At 40.1% G+C, this 21,487-nt stretch overlaps 1 protein-coding gene across 3 annotated transcripts in view; it reads left to right on the forward strand.

The window, feature by feature from the left end:
• The first annotated feature begins 3,166 nt into the window (after positions 1–3,166).
• znf451 (zinc finger protein 451) overlaps positions 3,167–21,487 on the forward strand; it is a 35,259-nt gene continuing 16,938 nt past the window's right edge. For all 3 annotated transcript variants that reach the window (XM_061910368.1, XM_061910369.1, XM_061910370.1), the window contains exons 1-4: positions 3,167–3,321; positions 10,064–10,124; positions 15,527–15,610; positions 15,696–15,809. In XM_061910368.1, the coding sequence (XP_061766352.1) occupies positions 10,068–10,124; positions 15,527–15,610; positions 15,696–15,809 (255 nt within the window). In that variant the 5' untranslated portion in view covers positions 3,167–3,321; positions 10,064–10,067. The remainder of the gene's footprint in view (positions 3,322–10,063; positions 10,125–15,526; positions 15,611–15,695; positions 15,810–21,487) is intronic.

Consider the following 21,487-nt stretch of genomic DNA (forward strand, 5'->3'; position numbering starts at 1 on the left):
TATGCTGTGCATGAGTGCACAAAGGTGAACTTTGTTGATGCTATTGTCTGGCGTGGAGTGCTAATAATCCATGCTAAAATGCCATTTAGGATTGCTGTATGTACATATTGCATCATTATGCCTCGTTTGTAGGTATATTTCAGTTCATTTAATTTCCTTTACTTATGTCCCCTGTGTATTTAATTTATATTTGCATGTCTCATGGCCCATTATCTGTATCATAGGTGCCGATGTACATTTCTGCAAGTGGGTCCTCGGACGGGCGGTAAATCTGACGCTACTTTTCTGAGCATGCGCGTTTTTGTCTGGTGGTGAGAAAGATTTTGCCATCAATCCCAAGTGGGTGCTCTGCATTGTCCGTGGGTGCTCGGGCTACAAAGCACTCACGGGTTCGGCGCCTATGATCTGTATGTAATATTGACTGCATTTCTGATTGGGTGCCATGTTGTTCCAGACTACAGCAACTGTTAACCATGTTGCAAAGACTTTAATAAATCCATTAGAAGACAGCCTGTCCTTTCCTTTAATTTGGACACACACATTTATTCCTTTGGTCATTCTAAGACAGTCATTTCCAGGACTTATCTAACTCTCTGAGACACTTACCTAATATGTCGTCTTCATTATAACACTTACATAAGGCTTTTAACTTTTGCTGCTCTAGACAGATTAGTTTTTTGTCAATGTGGCTCTTTCAACATGTTGGGTTGCCGACCCCTGACCTAGATAAACGACAATCATTATCGATGGAAAAATGCATTTTAAATATGATTGAGTGTCTAGGAGACACCGAGAGTAACAAGTGGTAGTAAATGGATTAGAACGGACATTGATTGAGTGAAACTTTTATTAGAAGATAGTACAGTACAGTACATATTCCGTACAATTGACCAATAAATGGTAACACCTGAATAAGTTTTTCAACTTGTTTAAAAAAGTCGGGGTCCACGTTAATCAATTCATGGTAAGTGAATATATATATATATATATATATATATATATATATATATATATATAAATATATGTATGTATGTATGTATGTATATATATATATGTATGTATGTATGTATGTATACATATATATGTATGTATGTATGTATGTATACATATATATATATATATATATATATATATATATATATATATATATATATATATATATATATATGTGTGTGTTGGAATAAGCGGTAGAAATGGATGGATGGATGTTTTATTTTTTTACAGTGCAGTATAAATCGGGGGTCCCCAAACTACGGACCGGATCCAGCCCGCCAGCATCCAAAATCTGGTCCGGGAGAAGTCCCAACATTAAAAAATAAATAAATAAAATAAATAAATAAATAAAATAAAAAAAAATATATATATATATATATATACATATATATTAGGGGTGTGGGAAAATATAGATTCGAATACGATAAATCTAGAAGAAATAATGATTTGTCTTTGTTAGAAATATAGCTTGGTCCAATTTGTTATATATTGTAACAAATTGCAGATTGGATTTTAACCTATTTAAAACATGTCATCAACATTCTAAAATTAATCTTAATCAGGAAAAATTACAATTGATGTTCCATAAATTTTTTTTTTTTTCTTTCAAAAAGATTCGAATTAGCTAGTTTTTCTATTCATTTTTTTGGTTGAATTTTGAATTGTAAAGAGTCGAAATTGAAGATAAACTATGTTTCAACATTTTATTTTCATTTTTTTCCTGTTTTCTCCTCTTTTAAACTGTTCAATTAAGATTTTTTTTTCATCATTTATTCTCTACAAAAAAACCTTCCGTAAAAGGAAAAAAATGTATGACGGAATGACAGACAGCAATACCCATTTTTCAAACATTTATATAGATTTATTTATTAGAGGTAAATTGAGCAAATTGGCTATTTCTGGCAATTTATTTAAGTGGGTATCAAACTGGTAGCCCTTCGCATTAATCAGTACCCAAGAAGTAGCTCTTGGTTTTCTTGTTAGCATTTCACCAATCTCGCGCACTTTTCAAATTATACGTCATTTCCATTGTGCGCAAGCAATTTGCATATCGCAAGACGAGATTTAAGACGAGATTTTGTGGATGGTTTAGTCAGTAACCCTACATTATTATATTTTATAAATACTAAACCAAGTTTTGGTAGTAGTTTAGTCGTGGATGTACACTGTATAGTGGTTAGGGTTAGGGTTGGGGTTGGGGTTGGGGTTGGACTGATTTGAGGGCAATACTCAGTTATATTGTCCCGACTACAAATGAATATATTTACATAAGTACTCACAATAGGAAGGTCCTGCAGTCCTGGGTTCAATCCCAGGCTCGGGATCTTTCTGTGTGGAGTTTGCATGCCATCCCCGTGAATGCGTGGGTTCCCTCCGGGTACTCCGGCTTCCTCCCACTTCCAAAGACATGCACCTGGGGATAGGTTGATTGGCAACACTACATTGGCCCTAGTGTGTGAATGTGAATGTTGTCTGTCTATCTGTGTCGGCCCTGCGATGAGGTGGCGACTTGTCCAGGGTGTACCGCGCCTTCCGCCAGATTGTAGCTGAGATAGGCGCCAGGTGGGGTGGTTTAGCTCGGTTGGTAAAGTGGCCGTGCCAGCAACTTGAGGGTTGCAGGTTCGATTCCCGCTTCTGCCAACCTAGTCACTGTCGTTGTGTCCTTGGGCAAGACACTTTACCCACCTGCTCCCAGTGCCACCCACACTGGTTTAAATGTAACTTAGATATTGGGTGTCACTATGTAAAGCGCTTTGAGTCACTAGAGAAAAAGCGCTATATGAATATAATTCACTTCACAAAAGGGAATAAGCGGTAGATAATGGATGGATGGATGGATTTAATGAATTATTTTGACACCAAAAACATGTATTTGCGCCCATTGATTTGCAAAAAAGACGAAGTGGCTGGGGAGAGGGAAGTCTGGGTTTCCCTGCTTAGGCTGTTGCCCCCGCAATCCGACCTCGGATAAGCGGAAGATGATGGATGGATGGCTTTGCAAAATGTGCACCACACATTATTCAATGATATAGCTGGAAGCAATTTGCAAAAATATCGCGCATTATACAAATTTGCAAAATGCGGTTGCGCATATTGCAAATTGCTCACATTGGTATTGTGCTTTCAACAGTTTCAAAAAGGTTGGTGACCCCTGTACTAAACAGTCTCAAGCACCGCCCGCGCGGGCTTTATGGGTTTGGAAAAGGAGCGATCACTTGGAGGTACTTGTGACGTATTCCGTCGCGGAGTTTGACATGCTAGCCAAGAAGAGCCACACCAGAGAGAAGAAGTCAACATTGAATCACAGATTTGCGGTGAAGCAGACGGGTGAGAAGACCACGCGTGTTCGTTATTGTTGCATTCCACCTGCATGTGTTTACTTACGTTGCATCAGCGACAACTACTCTGGCTACACGTTTGCTTTATTCCAACGTTTGTTTTTTTTAGATCGACTGAGCGTGTATAGAAGTACTCGCCCGACTCAACAATGGCGTAAAATGAGAGTGCAACTTATAATTGTGACTTACGTCGACGACATGTTTGGTTACATATTTAATTGTTCGACACTTCCAAACTCAAAAATGCACCTCCAGGCCGCTTTGGGTCTTCCTCGTGGTTTTAATAAACGTTTTACTCGTCTGGCTGCCTCTAGCGGTCATGAATAATAGTGCAACAACATAGGATCCGTCAGACTGTTCGAGACCGTCAGTCTTTTTTTTTTTTTAACATTATGTGAGTTTTTTGTTACACAGCATACTCTATCGAGTTTATACGCGTTGTTAAATGTAAACATGGTGTATTTTCTTAACTTACAAGTGTCTAAAGCGTATTTGCATCGAGTATTTAAGATTAAGCTACATAAAAGGGTTTTTAGGACGGGCCATAGAAGACCTTCAAGTTACCTTTTATCATACGGTCTTGATTTGCTAATAAAGACTGTTTTGGTTTCTGATTTTGATTGACAAGACATGCACATGGGGATAAGTGGATTGTCAACACTAAAGGCTTACTGAAACCCACTACTACTGACCATGCAGTCTGATAGTTTATATATCAATGATGAAATCTTAAAGGCCTACTGAAATGAGATTTTCTTATTTAAACGTGGATAGCAAGTCCATTTTATGTGTCATACTTGATCATTTCGCGATATTGCCATATTTTTGCTGAAATAATTTAGTAGAGAACGTCGACGATATAAAGTTCGCAACTTTTGGTCGCTAATAAAAAAGCCTAGCCTTTACCGGAAGTAGCAGACAATGACGTCACCGGTGTGAGGGCTCCTCACATTGTTTATAATGGGAGCCTCCAGCAGCAAGAGGTATTCGGACCGAGAAAACGACAATTTCCCCATTGATTTGAGCGAGAATGAAAGATTCGTGGCTGAGGATATTGATTGCGAAGGACTAGAAAAAAAAAGAAAGAAAAAAAGGCGATTGCATTGGGAGCGATTCAGATGTTTTTAGACACATTTACTAGGATAATTCTGGGAAATACCTTATCTTTCTATTGTGTTGCTAATGTTTTAGTGAGTTAAATAGTACCTGATAGTCGGAGGGGTGTGTTGATGCCAATGTTTGAGGGAAGTCACGGCAGCTGCACGGACGGCGCAAGCTCCGTAGATCTCCGGTAAGAGGCGACTTTTTACCACAATTTTCTCACCGAAACCTGTCGATTGACAAGTGGTCGGGAACCATGTTCGCTTGACCGCTCTGATCCAAAGTAAAGCTTTACCTCCGGGAATTTTAAACAAGGAAACGCCGTGTGTTTGTGTGGCTAAAGGCTAAAGCTTCCCACCTCCATCTTTCTACTTTGACTTCTCCATTATTAATTTAACAATTTGCAAAAGATTCAGCAACACAGATGTCCAGAATACTGTTAGTTGCGCGATGAAAAGACACAACTTTTAGCCGCAGGTGGTGCTGCGCTAATATGTCCCCCCCAACCCGAGACGTCACGCGCACGCGTCATCATTCCGCGACGTTTTAAACAAAAAACTCCGCGGGAAATTAAAAATTGTAATTTAGTAAACTAAACTGGAAGTGGGAGGAAGCCGGAGTACTCGGAGGGAACCCACGCATTCACGGGGAGGACATGCAAACTCCGCACAGAAAGATCCCGAGCCTGGATTTGAAACCAGCACCTGGGGATAGGTTGATTGGCAACACTAAAATTGGCCGTAGTGTGTGAATGTGAGTGTGAATGTTGTCTGTCTATCTGTGTTGGCTCTGCGATGAGTTGGCGACTTGTCCAGGGTGTACCCCGCCTTCCGCCCGATTGTAGCTGAGATAGGCGCCAGCGCCCCCCGCGACCCCAAAAGGGAATAAGCGGTAGAAAATGGATGGATGGATGGATAAACTAAACCGGCCGTATTGGCATGTGTTGCAATGTTAATATTTCATCATTGATATATAAACTATCAGACTGCGTGGTCGGTAGTAGTGGGTTTCAGTAGGCCTTTAACATTGCAACACATGCCAATACGGCCGGTTTAGTTTCCTAAATTGCAATATTAAATTTCCCGCGAAGTATCCTGTTAAAAACGTCGCGGAATAATGACGCGTATGATGACGCATGCGCGTGACGTCACTGGTTGTAGCGGACATGTTCTTCCAGCACCGATCACGTCTAAAAGTCGTCTGCTTTAATCGCATAATTACACAGTATTTTGGACATCTGTGTTGCTGAATCTGTTGCAATTTGTTCAATTAATAATGGAGAAGTCAAATAAGAAATATGTAGGAAATATGTAAGAAATATTGCAGCTGCCTATAGCAACACAAACACAGCCGGTGTTTCTTTGTTTACATTCTCGAAGGTGAAACTTTACTATGGAACAGAGCGGTCAAGCAAACATGGTTCCCTACCACGTCAACCGGCAGGTTTTGGTGAGGAAATGGGCGTAATAAGTCGGCTCTTACCGTAGTCATGAGCGGAGCTTGCGTCCTCCTGCAGCTGCAGACTCTGTTACCTCCTCCCATTGGAGACACTGGCGGTCACCACACCCGTGGCCACGCTCCTCCGACTTTCAGGTACCATATAATCTCACTAAAACCCTAGTAACACAATAAGCAGATAAAGGATTTTCCATAATTATCCTAGTAAATGTGTCCAATAACATTCGAATCGCTCCCACTGCCCTCGCCTTTTTTATTAGCGACCAAAAGTTGTGAACTTTATCATCGATGTTCTGTACTAAATCCTTTCAGCAAAAATATGGCAATATCGCAAAATGATCAAGTATGACACATAGAATGGACCTGCTATCCCCGTTTAAATAAGAACATCTCATGTCAGTAGGCCTTTAAATTGGCCATAGTGTGTGAGTGAATGTTGTCTGTCTATCTGTGTTGGCCCTGTGATGAGGAGGCGACTTGTCCAGGCTGTACCCCGCCTTCCACCCGAATGCAGCTGAGATAGGCTGCAGCACCCCCCGCGATCCCAAATGGGTCAAGCGGTAGAAAATGGATGGATGGATAGACTTCCATCCATCCATCCATCTTCTTCCACTTATCCGAGGTCGGGTCGCGGGGGCAACAGCCTAAGCAGGGAAACCCAGACTTCCCTCTCCCCAGCCACTTCGTCTAGCTCTTCCCGGGGGATCCCGAGGCGTTCCCAGGCCAGCCGGGAGACATAGTCTTCCCAACGTGTCCTGGGTCTTCCCCGTGGCCTCCTACCGGTTGGACGTGCCCTAAACACCTCCCTAGGGAGGCGTTCGGGAGGCATCCTGACCAGATGCCCGAACCACCTCATCTGGTTCCTCTCGATGTGAAGGAGCAGCGGCTTTACTTTGAGTTCCTCCCGGATGACGGAGCTTCTCACCCTATCTCTAAGGGAGAGCCCCGCCACACGGCGGAGGAAACTCATTTCGGCCGCTTGTACCCGTGATCTTATCCTTTCGGTCATGACCCAAAGCTCATGACCATAGGTGAGGATGGGAACGTAGATCGACCGGTAAATTGAGAGCTTTGCCTTCCGGCTCAGCTCCTTCTTCACCAGAAGGATGGATAGACTTAAGTACAGTATTGTAGGCTGAAAACGGGTTGTCGGAGGATATAGACAAATATTGATATTTTTTATGACCTGTGGAAAATAAGGACCAGGAGAAAAATATATAACATGTACATATTTTTATTTTAAATGTAACCTTTTTCTGAGTATAATCCCTTCAGCTATCAAGGCGGAAAGGAAAGGAAATGTCAACACAACCATGGAAAACACCCGAATTTTACCACGGCATTTGTCGTGACCGCCCTTGTCATTTGCCGTGATGCAAAAAAAATTGACCAACATTTGCGGCAAGAACATGTCGTGACCGCCCTTGACTTTTTACTTGTTAATGGACGAGGGCTGTAACAGTAAACGGTATAATGATAATTTGCGATAAAAGTCTAGACGGTTAGTAATACCGTTTAATTTATTCATGTATTCGAAAAAACGTCATTTATTAATGCATTTTCGGGAACATGAAGTCCGCCGCGGCAGCACGGTCGTACAGGGGTTAGTGCATGTGCCTCATAATACGAAGGTCCTGTGTTCAATCCCGGCCTCGGGACCTTTCTGTGTGGAGTTTGTATGTTCTGCCCGTGACTGCGTGGGTTCCCTCTGGGTACTCCGGCTTCTTCCCACCTCCAAAAACATGCACCTGGGGATAGGTTGATTGGCAAAACTAAATTGGCCCGAATGTGAGTGTGAATGTTGTCTGTCTATCTATGTTGGCCCTGTGATGAGGTGACGACTGGTCCAGGGTGTACCCCGCCTTCCGCCCGAATGCAGCTGAGATAGGCTCCAGCACCCCCCGACGACCCTTAAAGCTACAAGCGATAGAAAATGGATGGATGGAAGTCAGGCGCATGCGCACAAGCATCGTTTGGCTAGATAATCATGGTGGACCAACGACACCTACTCTGCTGCGGAGATTTCCCCTCGGAGTAAATGGAGCCAAGCGCTTGATTTAATGTAATTTTCCCTCGCTTCAAGTCGTGTGTTTAAGAGCGCACTTCTGTGTTTAGATGGATACAGGTTTGGAAAATACTGGAGACAGACGCACTCGTCCCCACACTAAAAGTAAACAGCGTAGGAGAAAAACTATTTGATGTTTTGCAGCAGGCGGTGTGTCGTAAACGTTCTCACAACTTGTTTATAAAATCTTTAGTGTGTTTACTGGGATGCTCACTCGTCCTTTATTTTAATGCAAACTGTATCAGTGTTCAAATAACATCAAAACTAGCTAAAATGTGTTGTCATCTCTTCGAATTGAACCCAGGCTGTGAAGATAGTTGATTCGATGTGAGCGGGATCACTGCAGGTTTTTTGTCGTTGGCTTAACTGTTGCCCTGAACCACTAGGAGGCGTTGGAGAAGAACAAAACTTGTTTATTAGACTTCAAGGGAATAAGCGGTAGGAAATGGATGGATGGATGGATATTCAGTAGCCAAACTGCTTTGTGTATTATTTGGATATCAAAAATTTAACACCAGTTTTTTTTATTTTTTACATTGTGTTGTTTTCATGTCACAAAGGTATTACTTAAACAATCATTCATGTGACACAGCATTTTGTTAATGTGTTATTGTGTATAGTTAATTCCTATATGACATATTTCTTCTCAAACTCCTAATGTATCTGTCCTAATATATCATCTACTTCTACATGTAAATGTACATAACCTAAAAAAAAAAGGGAAAAAAACTCCTCTCAAAATGTGAAAGTAAAGATAAAGGCATCATGGAATGACAAAAAGCTTTCAAGTTGATGTTATTAAATAATTAAAAAACATATTTGTCTATAAATATATGGATAACATTTATCTATAGTCTTTATATTAGACATTACAAATGTCTTGATGGTATTATGGTCACACCCCAACACTGCTTTACTGCAGTAATCATGATTTGAATATTGATAACAATAATCTCTAATTAGTACTTTGGCCATAATTGGCAGCCCTAGATCTCATACATGCCTTGGTGCCCAACAATATGAGCCTTCTTTTAAGGCAAAACTTGCCTTGACCTTTTAAAAAGTAAATATTTGAGGCCTGCCCATGGAAAATAAGGACCAGGAGAAAAATGTATAACATGCACATATTTTTATTTTAAATGTAACCTTTTCCTGAATACAATCCCTTCAGATATCAAGGGAGAAAGGAAAGGACATGTCAGCACAACCATTGAAAACACTCATAAAGTACACACAATTCTAAACACTCAACAATGACCTTTTAAAATGAAGCTGCAAAATCAAGGAATATATAAGAAATGCTTAATAAAGTATGACGAAATAGTGCAAAGTCTGAACATGTAAACAGAAACCTGAGAAGAACCATTTTCTGCAGGTTTACTGCCATGGAACTTGCATGGTCTGTGTAACATGTAATTTGGTCTGTTATTCTTATTTAAGTGTGGAAATGACTTTATGTTATGCAGTAATTATTGTTTTAATATTATCGAACCAAACTACTTTTAGTTTAAAATTATACATCTGTTATATTTAGTTTTTATTTTGTTTGAAAAGACGAGGTGAGCGCAGCTATGGACTACGGTCTGTTTGAAAAGAATCCACAAAAACTGCCATAAAGTGGAGACTACTCTTCCTGTTTTATCCACAATTTCTTCCCTCTCTGTAGCACTCATTTATAGTTTCTCTTCACACTCACTGGAACACTCCAAAAAGTAAACAAGTAAAGAATAACAATTGCCTTATTTGAAATAATCTCACACTTCGGAATCGTCTGTTTCCAGTCTGATCGATGATTGAGACGAAAACTGATCAAATGCAACACTGCCGACTTCATTTAGTACAAACTGTCACTTGTGAGCCAAAATAAGCGCATTCTAATTAACAGTTTGGCGCTTTGCAGTCAAATGACACAGCAGCTCTACTAGTCACAATTAATTTCCTTTAAGTGACATATATTGGGCTTCAAGGGACAATTTATTAATCTTTGTGTTTCATAAAGCATTAATGCTTCAGTGTTGTGTGACCCATCTCTAAAATACACTTCTTAGTGTTTACCCGATTTGGATTTTGGTCTGTAGTTTTAACATTTGTTATTCATTTTTTCTAGATAAATGTCTTCTCCTGGTCAAGAAGAAGAGGATGAGGTGGACGAAGTGGAATTTGTGTCTGTGAGTAACCCATAACCAAAGTAGTTGGCACATCTGTCTGCCTCACTTTCAGGAAATTTGTGTTTGAATTAGGGCTGCCAAAGTTAACGAGATAATAAACCGTTTGCTGTGCATTTCAATAACGGCACACATTTTTTATCGAGCGATTAACGCGAACACTTGCTTTTTATAAACCACTAACGAGCAGAATTTGACAAAAGAAAGTCAGGTTCAAAGCCATGGAAAGTTTAGTAACTAAGAATGGTTTTAGTTATATTGTAAAACTTACAAACATTGCTTGGATTTATGAATGAAGAAGCCATACGAGTAGAAACATTATGGACGATTACAAGACGGGACGGCACTCATAGTGTCAAAGCATTTTGAGTACCTTGAAGGTAGAAAAACGCTATTCAAATATAACCCATTTAATTTGTTCGCCCGACAAGAAAGGACTATTTTTCGCCTTGAGTGCGTCGTTTTAGAGATGGGTGCTGTTTCACTTCTATGTTCACATTACGGTTAAGGTGCAGTTTTATGATAACAACTAGCCCAGCTTCAACAAATATTTCCTCCGCGTACACACTTCAAGACACATAAAACTTGTTCGTTCTCTGCTGACACGGTGTGTTCACAGACCTTGGGAAAAATGGCTATCATAACACACAAACTTAAGCAGGTAGTAACAGTTTAAAGGCTATATATAGTTTATTATTTGCGCACTATTGACTAATGATTAACCGAAACTTTGGCCAGAAAAAGACATGCTTTAATCACCAGAACAGTGCTCCCGAAACCGATGATGTGATGACGTGAGCTATACGCACAGGGTTGTCTTGAGTGGAGCCAGCGTGTCCGCACTGTAGACGTACTTTGATATAGTCGACGGCGTGGCGTGGCGCAGTGGTATAGTGGCCGTGCGCAACCCGAGGGTCCCTGGTTCAAATCCCACCTAGTACCAACCTCGTCACGTCCGTTGTGTCCTGAGCAAGACACTTCACCCTTGCTCCTGATGGGTGCTGGTTGGCGCCTTGCATGGCAGCTCCCTCCATCAGTGTGTGAATGTGTGTGTGAATGGGTAAATGTGGAAGTTGTGTCAAAGCGCTTTGAGTACCTTGAAGGTAGAAAGGCGCTATACAAGTACAACCCATTTATTATATACCCGCAGACAGCGATCTTCACAATTTAAGATGACACAGGCAGCTTTTAATAAGAGAGAGGTTCCCAGCAACGCAAAGCAAGTGTGACGTCAGCCTCTCTGCTCGCTTTTCGTCATGGACATGGCGCGACAGAATCCAAACAAAGTCTTTAAACACTAGTACTGTCGCCAATGACACCACAAATATATGCTAGATTTGTTGCCAGTCCTTTTTGTTAAAGAAAGCGGGGGTTTGCTGGCTGATATAGTTCGTAAATTATTTTATAACATGTATTTTTCTAGTCCTCAATTACAGAAGGATTAGCAGGCTCAATATTGCATATAATTGATTAATAGAGAAAGTTACAATATTTTCATGCAGCAATATGAAGTCCATTAACTTGTACAACACAGAATATCAGAAGCATTTATTCAGGTAGAAATACCACGGATTACAGCTGGGATAGCCCCCTCCCTCCTGAAAATTATCTGTCCAGAGTAGACTTATTTATGATGAAAAATGATACATATCTGCAAGTAATCGCAATTAATTTTGAGGTAACAGAACAAAATGCGACTAATCGCGATTAGAAATGTTAGTCGTTTGACAGCCCAAGTTCGGATAACTGTTGCAATGTCATTTTGAGGAATTTTCATGGTGTCCCAGGATTGTGCGGGATTTCTGCGGGTATTACGGCTTTCTTCCATATCCCCAAAACATACATGTTAGGTTATTAGGAGAAATTGTGAATGTTTTTTTGCTTATTAGGTGCCCTGTGATTGGCTGGTGACCAACCCAAAATGTACCCCAGAAGTCAGCTCGGTTTGGGTCTAGCTTACTCTTGCAAACAAAATGGATGGCGTAGCTTATATAACCTGCAGGGTTTCCCCTCCATATAATTAATCGTGGCGTCCATAAGATTTATACAGTTTTATAAAGTTTAAGGGGGACATTATCACGATTTCAAAAGGGTTAAAAACAATAAAAATCAGTTCCAAGTGGGTTGTTTTATTTTTCAAAGGTTTTTTTCAAAATTTTACACCTCCCGGAATATCCCTAAAATGCTTTAAAGTTCTTGATTTTCGCTATTTGCGAAGCGACTGTCCATTTCCCTGTGACGTCATACAGTGCTGCCAATACAAACAACATGGCGGTTACCACAGCAAGATATAGCGACATTAGCTCGGATTCAGACTCGTATTTCAGGGGCTTAAGCGATTCAACAGATTACGCATGTATTGAAACAGATGGTTGGAGTATGGAGGCAGATAAGGAAAACGAAATTGAAGAAGAAAGTGAAGCTATTGAGCGAATAGCTATTGACGCTATTCGGCCATAGCATGGGTGTACCTAATGAAATGGCCCACAGCATGGCTGCCTTATTAGCATCGCGGGAAAATGTGCGGACCAAACGATCAGAACTTTTACATCTTGTGACACTGGAGCAACTTAAATCCGTCGATTGGTAAGTGTTTGTTTCGCATTAAATGTTGGTATCTAGTTTCAAATGTACATACAGCTAGTGTAAATAGCATGTTAGCATCGATTAGCGTAGCATGTTAGCATCGATTAGCTGGCAGTCATGCTGCGACCAAATATGTCTGATTAGCACATAAGTCAACAACATCAACAAAACTCACCTTTGTGATTTCGTTGACTTAATCTTTGCAAATGCATCTGCAGGTTATCCATACATCTCTGTGCCATGTCTGTCTTAGCCTGGCCGGTAAAATGTGCAGAAACTCAAAAGGGGGTCTTGCGGCAAATTTCTTGCCAGTGGTGCAACTTGAATCCCTCCCTGTTAGTGTTGTTACACCCTCCGACAACACACCGACGAGGCATGATGTCTCCAAGGTTCCAAAAAATAGTCGAAAAAACGGAAAATAACAGAGCTGAGACCCGGTGTTTGCAATGTGTTGAAAATGAAAATGGCGGCTGTATTACCTCGGTGACGACACGTTCTGACTTCATCGCTAAAAGAGCCATAAACAGAAAGGCGTTTAATTCGCCAAAATTCACCCATTGAGAGTTCGGAAATCGGTTAAAAAAATACATGGTCTTTTTTCTGCAACATCAAGGTATATATTGACGCTTGCATAGGTCTGGTGATAATGTTCCCCTTTAAATACTTTAGGATTATGTGTGTGTGATTGGAGGCAGCATGCATGAAATGTGTATATACTTTAACATATCCAAGATTTACCTGAGGACAGTGATCTATAAAAAGTGAAATGTGCCAATATTAAGAAGACAGCGGTGTTCTTTCAAGGACAGAAATTGCATGGGGCACAGGTAACACCGAGGTATCGCCCACACCTTGGCTCTGACTGGGCAGCTTCAGGCCTACTTCGCAACCAACCCAGTCCTAAAGCCAATCCTTGTCCTGAAGTTATGGATCTGACTTGCCGACTCGCCTTATTCTAACACGCCAGAGGCTGAATGTATTCAACTTTTGCTCAGAATCTGCTACTACTTTGCAACAGCTGACGTGACTTTTATCTCATTTATTGTGGTAATGTCACAGTGAATTAAACTGTCTTAAAGCAGAGCATCCATTCACTTTTAATGGCGGAGCATAGAGTGCGTTGTTACACTGCAGCTAAACTAGACAAGCATTGGAGAAATGCTCGAGTTTGTTGGAAGTGAATTAAAAATTGGCTCTGCCACGGCTGGCCTGGACGTGGGCTTTTTTGCATGACTATTGGCTAATCGGTCTGAGGCTGAATCCCTTTTTAAATGGATAGCAAAATGAGGGAATCAGATATCTTGAAATATAAACCACTGCCGGAGCATTTTTCAATTTGCATTCCGTTGTTTGTAGTTGATATGGAGAATTTTGGTCTCCCTCACAAGTCCCTTCACAAACTTCAGCCTCTCCAGAACTCTGCAGCTCGGATAATCACCAGAACCCCTTCAATCCAGCACATCCCCGCGTTTCTGCAGCAACTCTACTGGCTACCCATCAAACACCGTATACAATTTAAAATAATTCTCCTCACTTTCAAAGCTATTTATAACCTCTCTCCATCATATCTCTCCTACCTGCTGCATGTCGCCACGCCCTTACGTTCCCTAAGATTCTCTTTATGCATCCATCTCACTGTCTCCTTATTTAAACTGTTCACCGTGGGTGCCCGAGCTTTCAGCCGCTTAGCCCCACATCTTTGGAACATATTACCATTAGACCTTTGTAACAGTGACTCCTTATCCCTCTTCAAATCAAGACTCAAAACACACCTATTCCTGACTGCTTATTCATTGTAAATCTTATCGATTTTTGTGGTTTTGGTTGTTTTTATCCAATTGATTTTATTGTTTTGATTTTGCACAGTGTCCTTGAGTGCCCAGAAAGGCGCCTTATAAGTGAAATGTATTATTACTGTTATTATTATTATAATTTTACTATTTCTTACGTGACATTTTCTTTGTAAAATGTAGCATCTTTATATCTTTTATCTTTTAATGGAGAGTTGGACACTGTACTTGTGTTTAGAGAGGAGCTAAACATGGGCTTTCTTTACTTGAAGGACCAGCAGCCGTTGTGCAACAATTGAAAAATAGAGCAAAAATATTGATTTGGTTTGAATTCATTATTCATTTTGAACTTGCATTCAATTACAAGTGATACATTATATACCTTACATATTTATACTTCTATTTACAATATGTTCGAAAAGATATAGGAAGAAGTTAAGCTTATTTATTCCTACCCCTTTTCCATATCACAGCAATTTAGCACATTTACTTCTTGTCCTCATTTTGTAACACAATTTACATCAATGAAATACAATAGATCTTTTAATAATATTTAAGTTGTTTACGACTCACATATGAGATTAAAAAAATAACAAATTTTCAATATATAAGAACATCCATCCATGTATTTCCTACCGCTTATTCCCTTCAGGGTCGCGGGGGGCGGTGGAGCCTATTTCAGCTAATACATCATATTAATTGCTGGTATCAGAGTTTTTTTTTTAAATCTTCTTTAAAGAAAGTATTTGCATCTTTGAAGATTATGCAAATTGTATGATGTCATATTGACCCGACACGTCCGCACTGCGACAAGTATATTGGCAATCTCGGGGAAACCTTGAACTTTGCCTAACTCTAGACAACAACTGTGTCTAAAATCTAAATAACATTTGAATGCATTTATTTAATTAGTGTACTTGTGCAATGAAAGCTGGGCTTGTTAAACATTTTTTTACCTTGCTATTTGAAATCATACATTAATTACGATATTAATTCAGTACATTACAAACGAACCTCTGCTTTACACAGGAGGGCCCACTAAGGCCAGTGATACAGTGTGTCGATCTGCTGAGCGACAGTGATGAAGAAGGCTGTTCTTCATCGATACAAACAGTGAGAAAAACGACACATTAAAATTGAGCGGTACATACACAAAATTGAAGCTGTATTTGTCGTCATGGCTTTTCTTTTCCTAAAGATCGATGATAAAATCAACCGGCAAAAAGCGCACGTGGCATCTACTCTGGACAGACTGGCGCAGCAGGTGGCCCTGGAGAAACGGGAAAGAGCGGACAAATGTAGAGCCTTCAAGGTAAGAAAGCATGGATTGAAACAATTTGCAGGGTTTGTATGGCCACGAAAAAACTGGCAAATTCATGGAATTTTAGAAATGCTACTTCCAGGCCCTAAAAAATGTATGAAAAATATGATTAAGAGCTATTTAATACATGTTGATTGATTGATGTTTTAGAAAAGTAATGGAAATATATCTTAAGTTTCATTAATCCAAACATAATCAATGTCAAAAGGAAATGTAAATTGCTACGGACCGTCATGATTCGGTGTGAGAAATATATATTCAGTCTAGTTTGTGTGTGCATGCGACCTCCAATGGACTGCAGGCAGGCCCACTAACTCCTTACTTCTGCTAGTTTGGTGACGATAGCAGCGAAGTGCAGCTTCAATAAAGCATGGATTTTTGAAGATAAATACAATTTGTAGCTTGCAAGACGTGCTAAATGTAAACTGTGCCGGAAAACATTGGAAATTTTGAATATAAATGAGGCAGCGCTCGTTATCCGCTAGAAGTTAAGTCCCCAAATACTTCTGGCACTAAAATGCCTGAATTCATACTAATTCACCCAAGTGCTCGAGCTATTTTTGCCGCCACGTTCCCAAAACAGCCAGATTGCTGTGAAATGTAACTGTAGTGAGAACAAGTTTACCTTTTTTCTGTGCTTTTGAGCTTACCTAGCACTCTACGATACTGCTACTGTCATTAATGCTGTTTGACAAAAGCCTAAACCTGCATCTTTCCACTAATAGCATTATTTACACATGAAGTTGTAGGGTGGGCTAAATATTTGGAAAATGAAATTGACGAAATATTTTGAAACTGAAATGAGAGAATGTATCCAAATGTGCATTCCTGGTGTTTTTTTTGTTTATGTTTTGGAGAGGCACAAAACATTTCAAATTTAAAACTAATTTTACAAAGGATTCAGGGAACACTATTGTGGCATGGTAGTGAGGATTGAGAAAAATCTCCACACTGGAGAATAACTCCAATTACCGCCATCTAAAATATAGTATGAAACCTAATATAAAATCCATGTAAAAATAAAATATTAATAATAAATAAATTCACAAAAACATAACGTTAAGAGAGTAATGTAGTAACAATAGCAATAAGCAAAATAAAACAATAAAAAAAATTTAAGAAGAGCATGAATGTGATCAGTAAAAAGCCTGATTATAAAGGTATGTCTATAACCTTTTTTTGTTTATAAAGTATCAACGGTCTCTGCTGTCCTGAGGCTCTCTTGACAAGCTGTTCCAATTGGTGGGGGCCATAGTGGCTAAATGCCGCCTCAACATGGGCCTTTTTTCTGATAATTGGTAAAGATAAAAGTTTGGTACTGTAAAAACAGGTCTGTTAAATAAGAAGGCGCAAGGCTATTAGGAGATTTAAAAACTAATAATACAATTTTAAAATCGACCCTAAAGCGTTCGAGGTGCCTATGCAGCGACTTTAAAACTGGTGTAATGCGCTCCCACCCACTGGTCCTCATCAAAATGTGAGTTTTGTGATGATTGTAGAGTTCTAAAAAATTTTTTGGTGAAGACCAGAGATCATTACAATAGTCTAAACCAGTGGTTCTCAAATGGGGGTACACGTACCCCTGTGGGTACTTGAAGGTATGCCAAGGGGCATGTGAGATTTTATTTTTTTTATATTCTAAAAATAGCAACAATTCAAAAATCCTTTACAAATATATTTATTGAATAATACTTCAACAAAATATGAATGTAAGTTCGTAAACTGTGAAAAGAAATACAACAATGCAATATTCAGTGTTGACAGCTAGATTTTTTGTGGACATGTTCCATAAATGATGTTAAAGATTTATTTTTTTGTGAAGAAATGTTTAGAATGAAGTTCATGAATCCAGATCAATCCCCAAAGAGGGCACTTTAAGATGATTACTTCTATGTGTAGAAATCTTTATTTAGAATTAAACAAGTTTTTAGTTACTTTTATATCTTTTTTTCCAAATAGTTCAAGAAAGAGCACTACAAATGAGCAATATTTTGCACTTTTATACAATTTAATGAATCAGAAACTGATGACATAGTGCTGTATTTTACTTCTTTATCTCTTTTTTTCAACCAAAAATGATTTGCTCTGATTAGGGGGTACTTGAATTAAAAAAATGTTCACAGGGGGTACATCACTAAAAAAAGGTTGAGAACCACTGGTCTAAACGACTGCAAATAAAAGCATCCATTAGAACCTCCGTGTTGGTCTGAGAGACTAATGTAAATGATGCCCTTTAACAAAGCTCCAACTCATCCCACTCATTTCTTGCTATAAAAAGCTACATTTTTATAGCCCCTTATTGAAAGGGATCTGGGACAGTTTCTTGGCATACTTATTAAAAACGTGGGATCAAACAATATAAATATTTAGAGCAACAGTGCCTCCATGTGGACAGCATACAACATATGGTATGTTTACAATACATTTTGCTGCACATTAGAAGGATATTTAAAGGTGCCATATGTAATAATTTCATGTCAAGTCATCATTCAATGGCCCTGATACGTCAAAAGGCATTAATAAATTCTGTTATTTTCGAATACTTTTATAACTGATAACAGTAGTTCAATCAATCAATCAATCAATGTTTACTTATATAGCCCTAAATCACTAGTGTCTCAAAGGGCTGCACAAACCACCACGACATCCTCGGTAGGAAAACTCACACCCAGTGGGACATTGGTGACAATAATGACCCAGTGGGACGTCGGTGACAATGATGACTATGAGAACCTTAGAGAGGATGAAAGCAATGGATGTCGAGCGGATCTAACATGATACTGTGAAAGTTCAATCCACAATGGATACAACACAGTCGCGAGAGTCCAGTCCGAAGAGGATCCAAGACACAGCAGCGAGAGTCCCGTTCACAGCGGAGCCAGCAGGAAACCATCCCAAGCGTAGGCGGACCAGCAGCGCAGAGATGTCCCCAGCCGATACACAGGCGAGCAGTACATGGCCACCGGACCGGACCGGACCCCCTCCCCACGGGGGAGTGGGACATAGAAGAAAAAGAAAAGAAACGGCAGATCAACTGGTCTAAAAAGGGAGTCTATTTAAAGGCTAGAGTATACAAATGAGTTTTAAGGTGAGACTTAAATGCTTCTACTGAGGTGGCATCGCGAACTGTTACCGGGAGGGCATTCCAGAGTACTGGAGCCCGAACGGAAAATGCTCTGTAGCCCGCAGACTTTATTTGGGCTTTGGGAATCACTAATAAGCCGGAGTCCTTTGAACGCAGATTTCTTGCCGGGACATATGGTACAATACAATCGGCAAGATAAGATGGAGCTACACCGTGTAGTATTTTATACGTAAGTAGTAAAACCTTAAAGTCACAGCTTAAGTGCACAGGAAGCCAGTGCAGGTGAGCCAGTACAGGCGTAATGTGATCAAACTTTCTTGTTCTTGTCAAAAGTCTAGCAGCCGCATTTTGTACCAACTGTAATCTTTTAATGCTAGACATGGGGAGACCCGAAAATAATACGTTACAGTAGTCGAGGCGAGACGTAACAAACGCATGGATAATGATCTCAGCGTCTTTAGTGGACAGAATGGAGCGAATTTTAGCGATATTACGGAGATGAAAGAAGGCCGTTTTAGTAACGCTTTTAATGTGTGCCTCAAAGGAGAGAGTTGGGTCGAAGATAACACCCAGATTCTTTACCGTGTCGCCTTGTTTAATTGTTTGGTTGTCAAATGTTAGAGTTGTATTATTAAATAGAGTTCGGTGTCTAGCAGGACCGATAATCAGCATTTCCGTTTTTTTGGCGTTGAGTTGCAAAAAGTTAGCGGACATCCATTGTTTAATTTCATTAAGACACGCCTCCAGCTGACTACAATCCGGCGTGTTGGTCAGCTTTAGGGGCATGTAGAGTTGGGTGTCATCAGCATAACAGTGAAAGCTAATACCGTATTTGCGTATGATGTCACCTAGCGGCAGCATGTAGATGCTGAAGAGTGCAGGGCCAAGGACCGAACCCTGGGGAACTCCACACGTTACCTTAACGTAGTCCGAGGTTACATTGTTATGGGAGACACACTGCATCCTATCAGTAAGAACCCCGTTGTAGCTGGGACGCATTGTCTTTAATCTCCTTTCTAATGACTTCAATTTTCTTACTAAAGAATTGCATAAAGTCATCAGCTGAGTGGGTTGAGCTACTGGAAGGAGTCCCTTGTTGGGTTAGCGATGCTACCGTACTAAACAAAAATTTAGGATCGTTTTTATTACGGTGGATGAGATTTGAGTAATATTTAGCTTTAGCTAAGGTAAGCATGCGTTTATAAGTTATTAAACCATCACTCCATGCTTGATGGTGCACCTCAAGTTTAGTCGTGCGCCATTTGCGTTCCAGCTTTCTACATAATAATTTCTGAGCTCTAGTTTCTTCTGTAAACCACGGGGTGCGCTTTTTTTGAGCCTTTTTTAACTTTAGCGGTGCTATGTTATCAATGGTTTCGCGCAGGGCGTCGTTAAAGTTGTTAGTGAGGTTATCAATAGAGCCCACATACTTTGGGAATGGTGCCATTACCGAGGGCAGTAGGTCAGCAAGAGTTGTCGTTGTGGCTGTATTAATGTTGCGGCTGCTATAGCAGTTATTATTATTATTAGTTTGACGAACATGCGTCTGAACCTCGAATTTTATAAGGTAATGATCAGACAATACTTTAGTATACGGGAGTATCGTAACTTTGGGAACGGTGATGCCCCTGACAAGCACTAGGTCTATCGTATTACCGTTGCGATGCGTGGGTTCATTTATTATTTGTGTGAGACCACAGCTATCAATTACAGTCTGGAGCGCTACGCACGGTGGGTCCGATGGGGTATTCATATGGATATTAAAGTCCCCCATTATGATTATATTATCGGCGTGTGTCACTAGATCAGCAACGAACTCTGAGAATTCATTAATAAAGTCCGAATAGGGCCCTGGGGGGCGGTAGATAACAGCCAGGTGTAGAGGCAGCGGTGTGACAGACCTCATAGTAAGCACCTCAAACGATTTATATTTATTATTTATGTTAGGACTAAGGTTAAAGTTTTCGTTGTATATTAGTGCAACCCCCCCACCCCTTTTGAGCGGACGGGCAATATGCGCATGTGTAAAGTTAGGAGGACATGCCTCATTTAGCGCAAAAAAGTCGTTTGGTTTAAGCCAGGTTTCGCTGAGACCGATGACGTTAAGATTGTTGTCTCTGATAATATCATTAACTAACAACGTTTTAGGAGACAATGATCTTATGTTTAAAAAACCTATATTATAGGTAGTGGGCTGTTTTAGGGAGTTTTTGATCAAATTATCCGTAGTAGCAATATTAATAATGTTGTGTTTATTATGCCCAGTGCATTTAGTATAGTTACGACCATATCTAGGAATTGATACGACAGGAATTTTCCGATTGTTTGATTGTTGCTTTGATAAACTGCACGCATCATGGTTAGCCACCTCAGTAACGGGGATTTTCCGATTGTTTGATTGTTGCTTTGATAAACTGCACACATCATGGTTAGCCACCTCAGTAACGGGGATTTTCCGATTGTTTGTTTGTTGCTTTGATAAACTGCACGCATCATAGTTAGCCACCTCAGTAAAACACATGTCCAACTCTGAAACACTCAAAGCAGGGATATTAGTTCAGCCGGGATATGCTCATTTCAAAAT

Source organism: Nerophis ophidion, linkage group LG09 (assembly GCF_033978795.1).
Source record: "Nerophis ophidion isolate RoL-2023_Sa linkage group LG09, RoL_Noph_v1.0, whole genome shotgun sequence".
Lineage (NCBI taxonomy): Eukaryota > Metazoa > Chordata > Actinopteri > Syngnathiformes > Syngnathidae > Nerophis > Nerophis ophidion.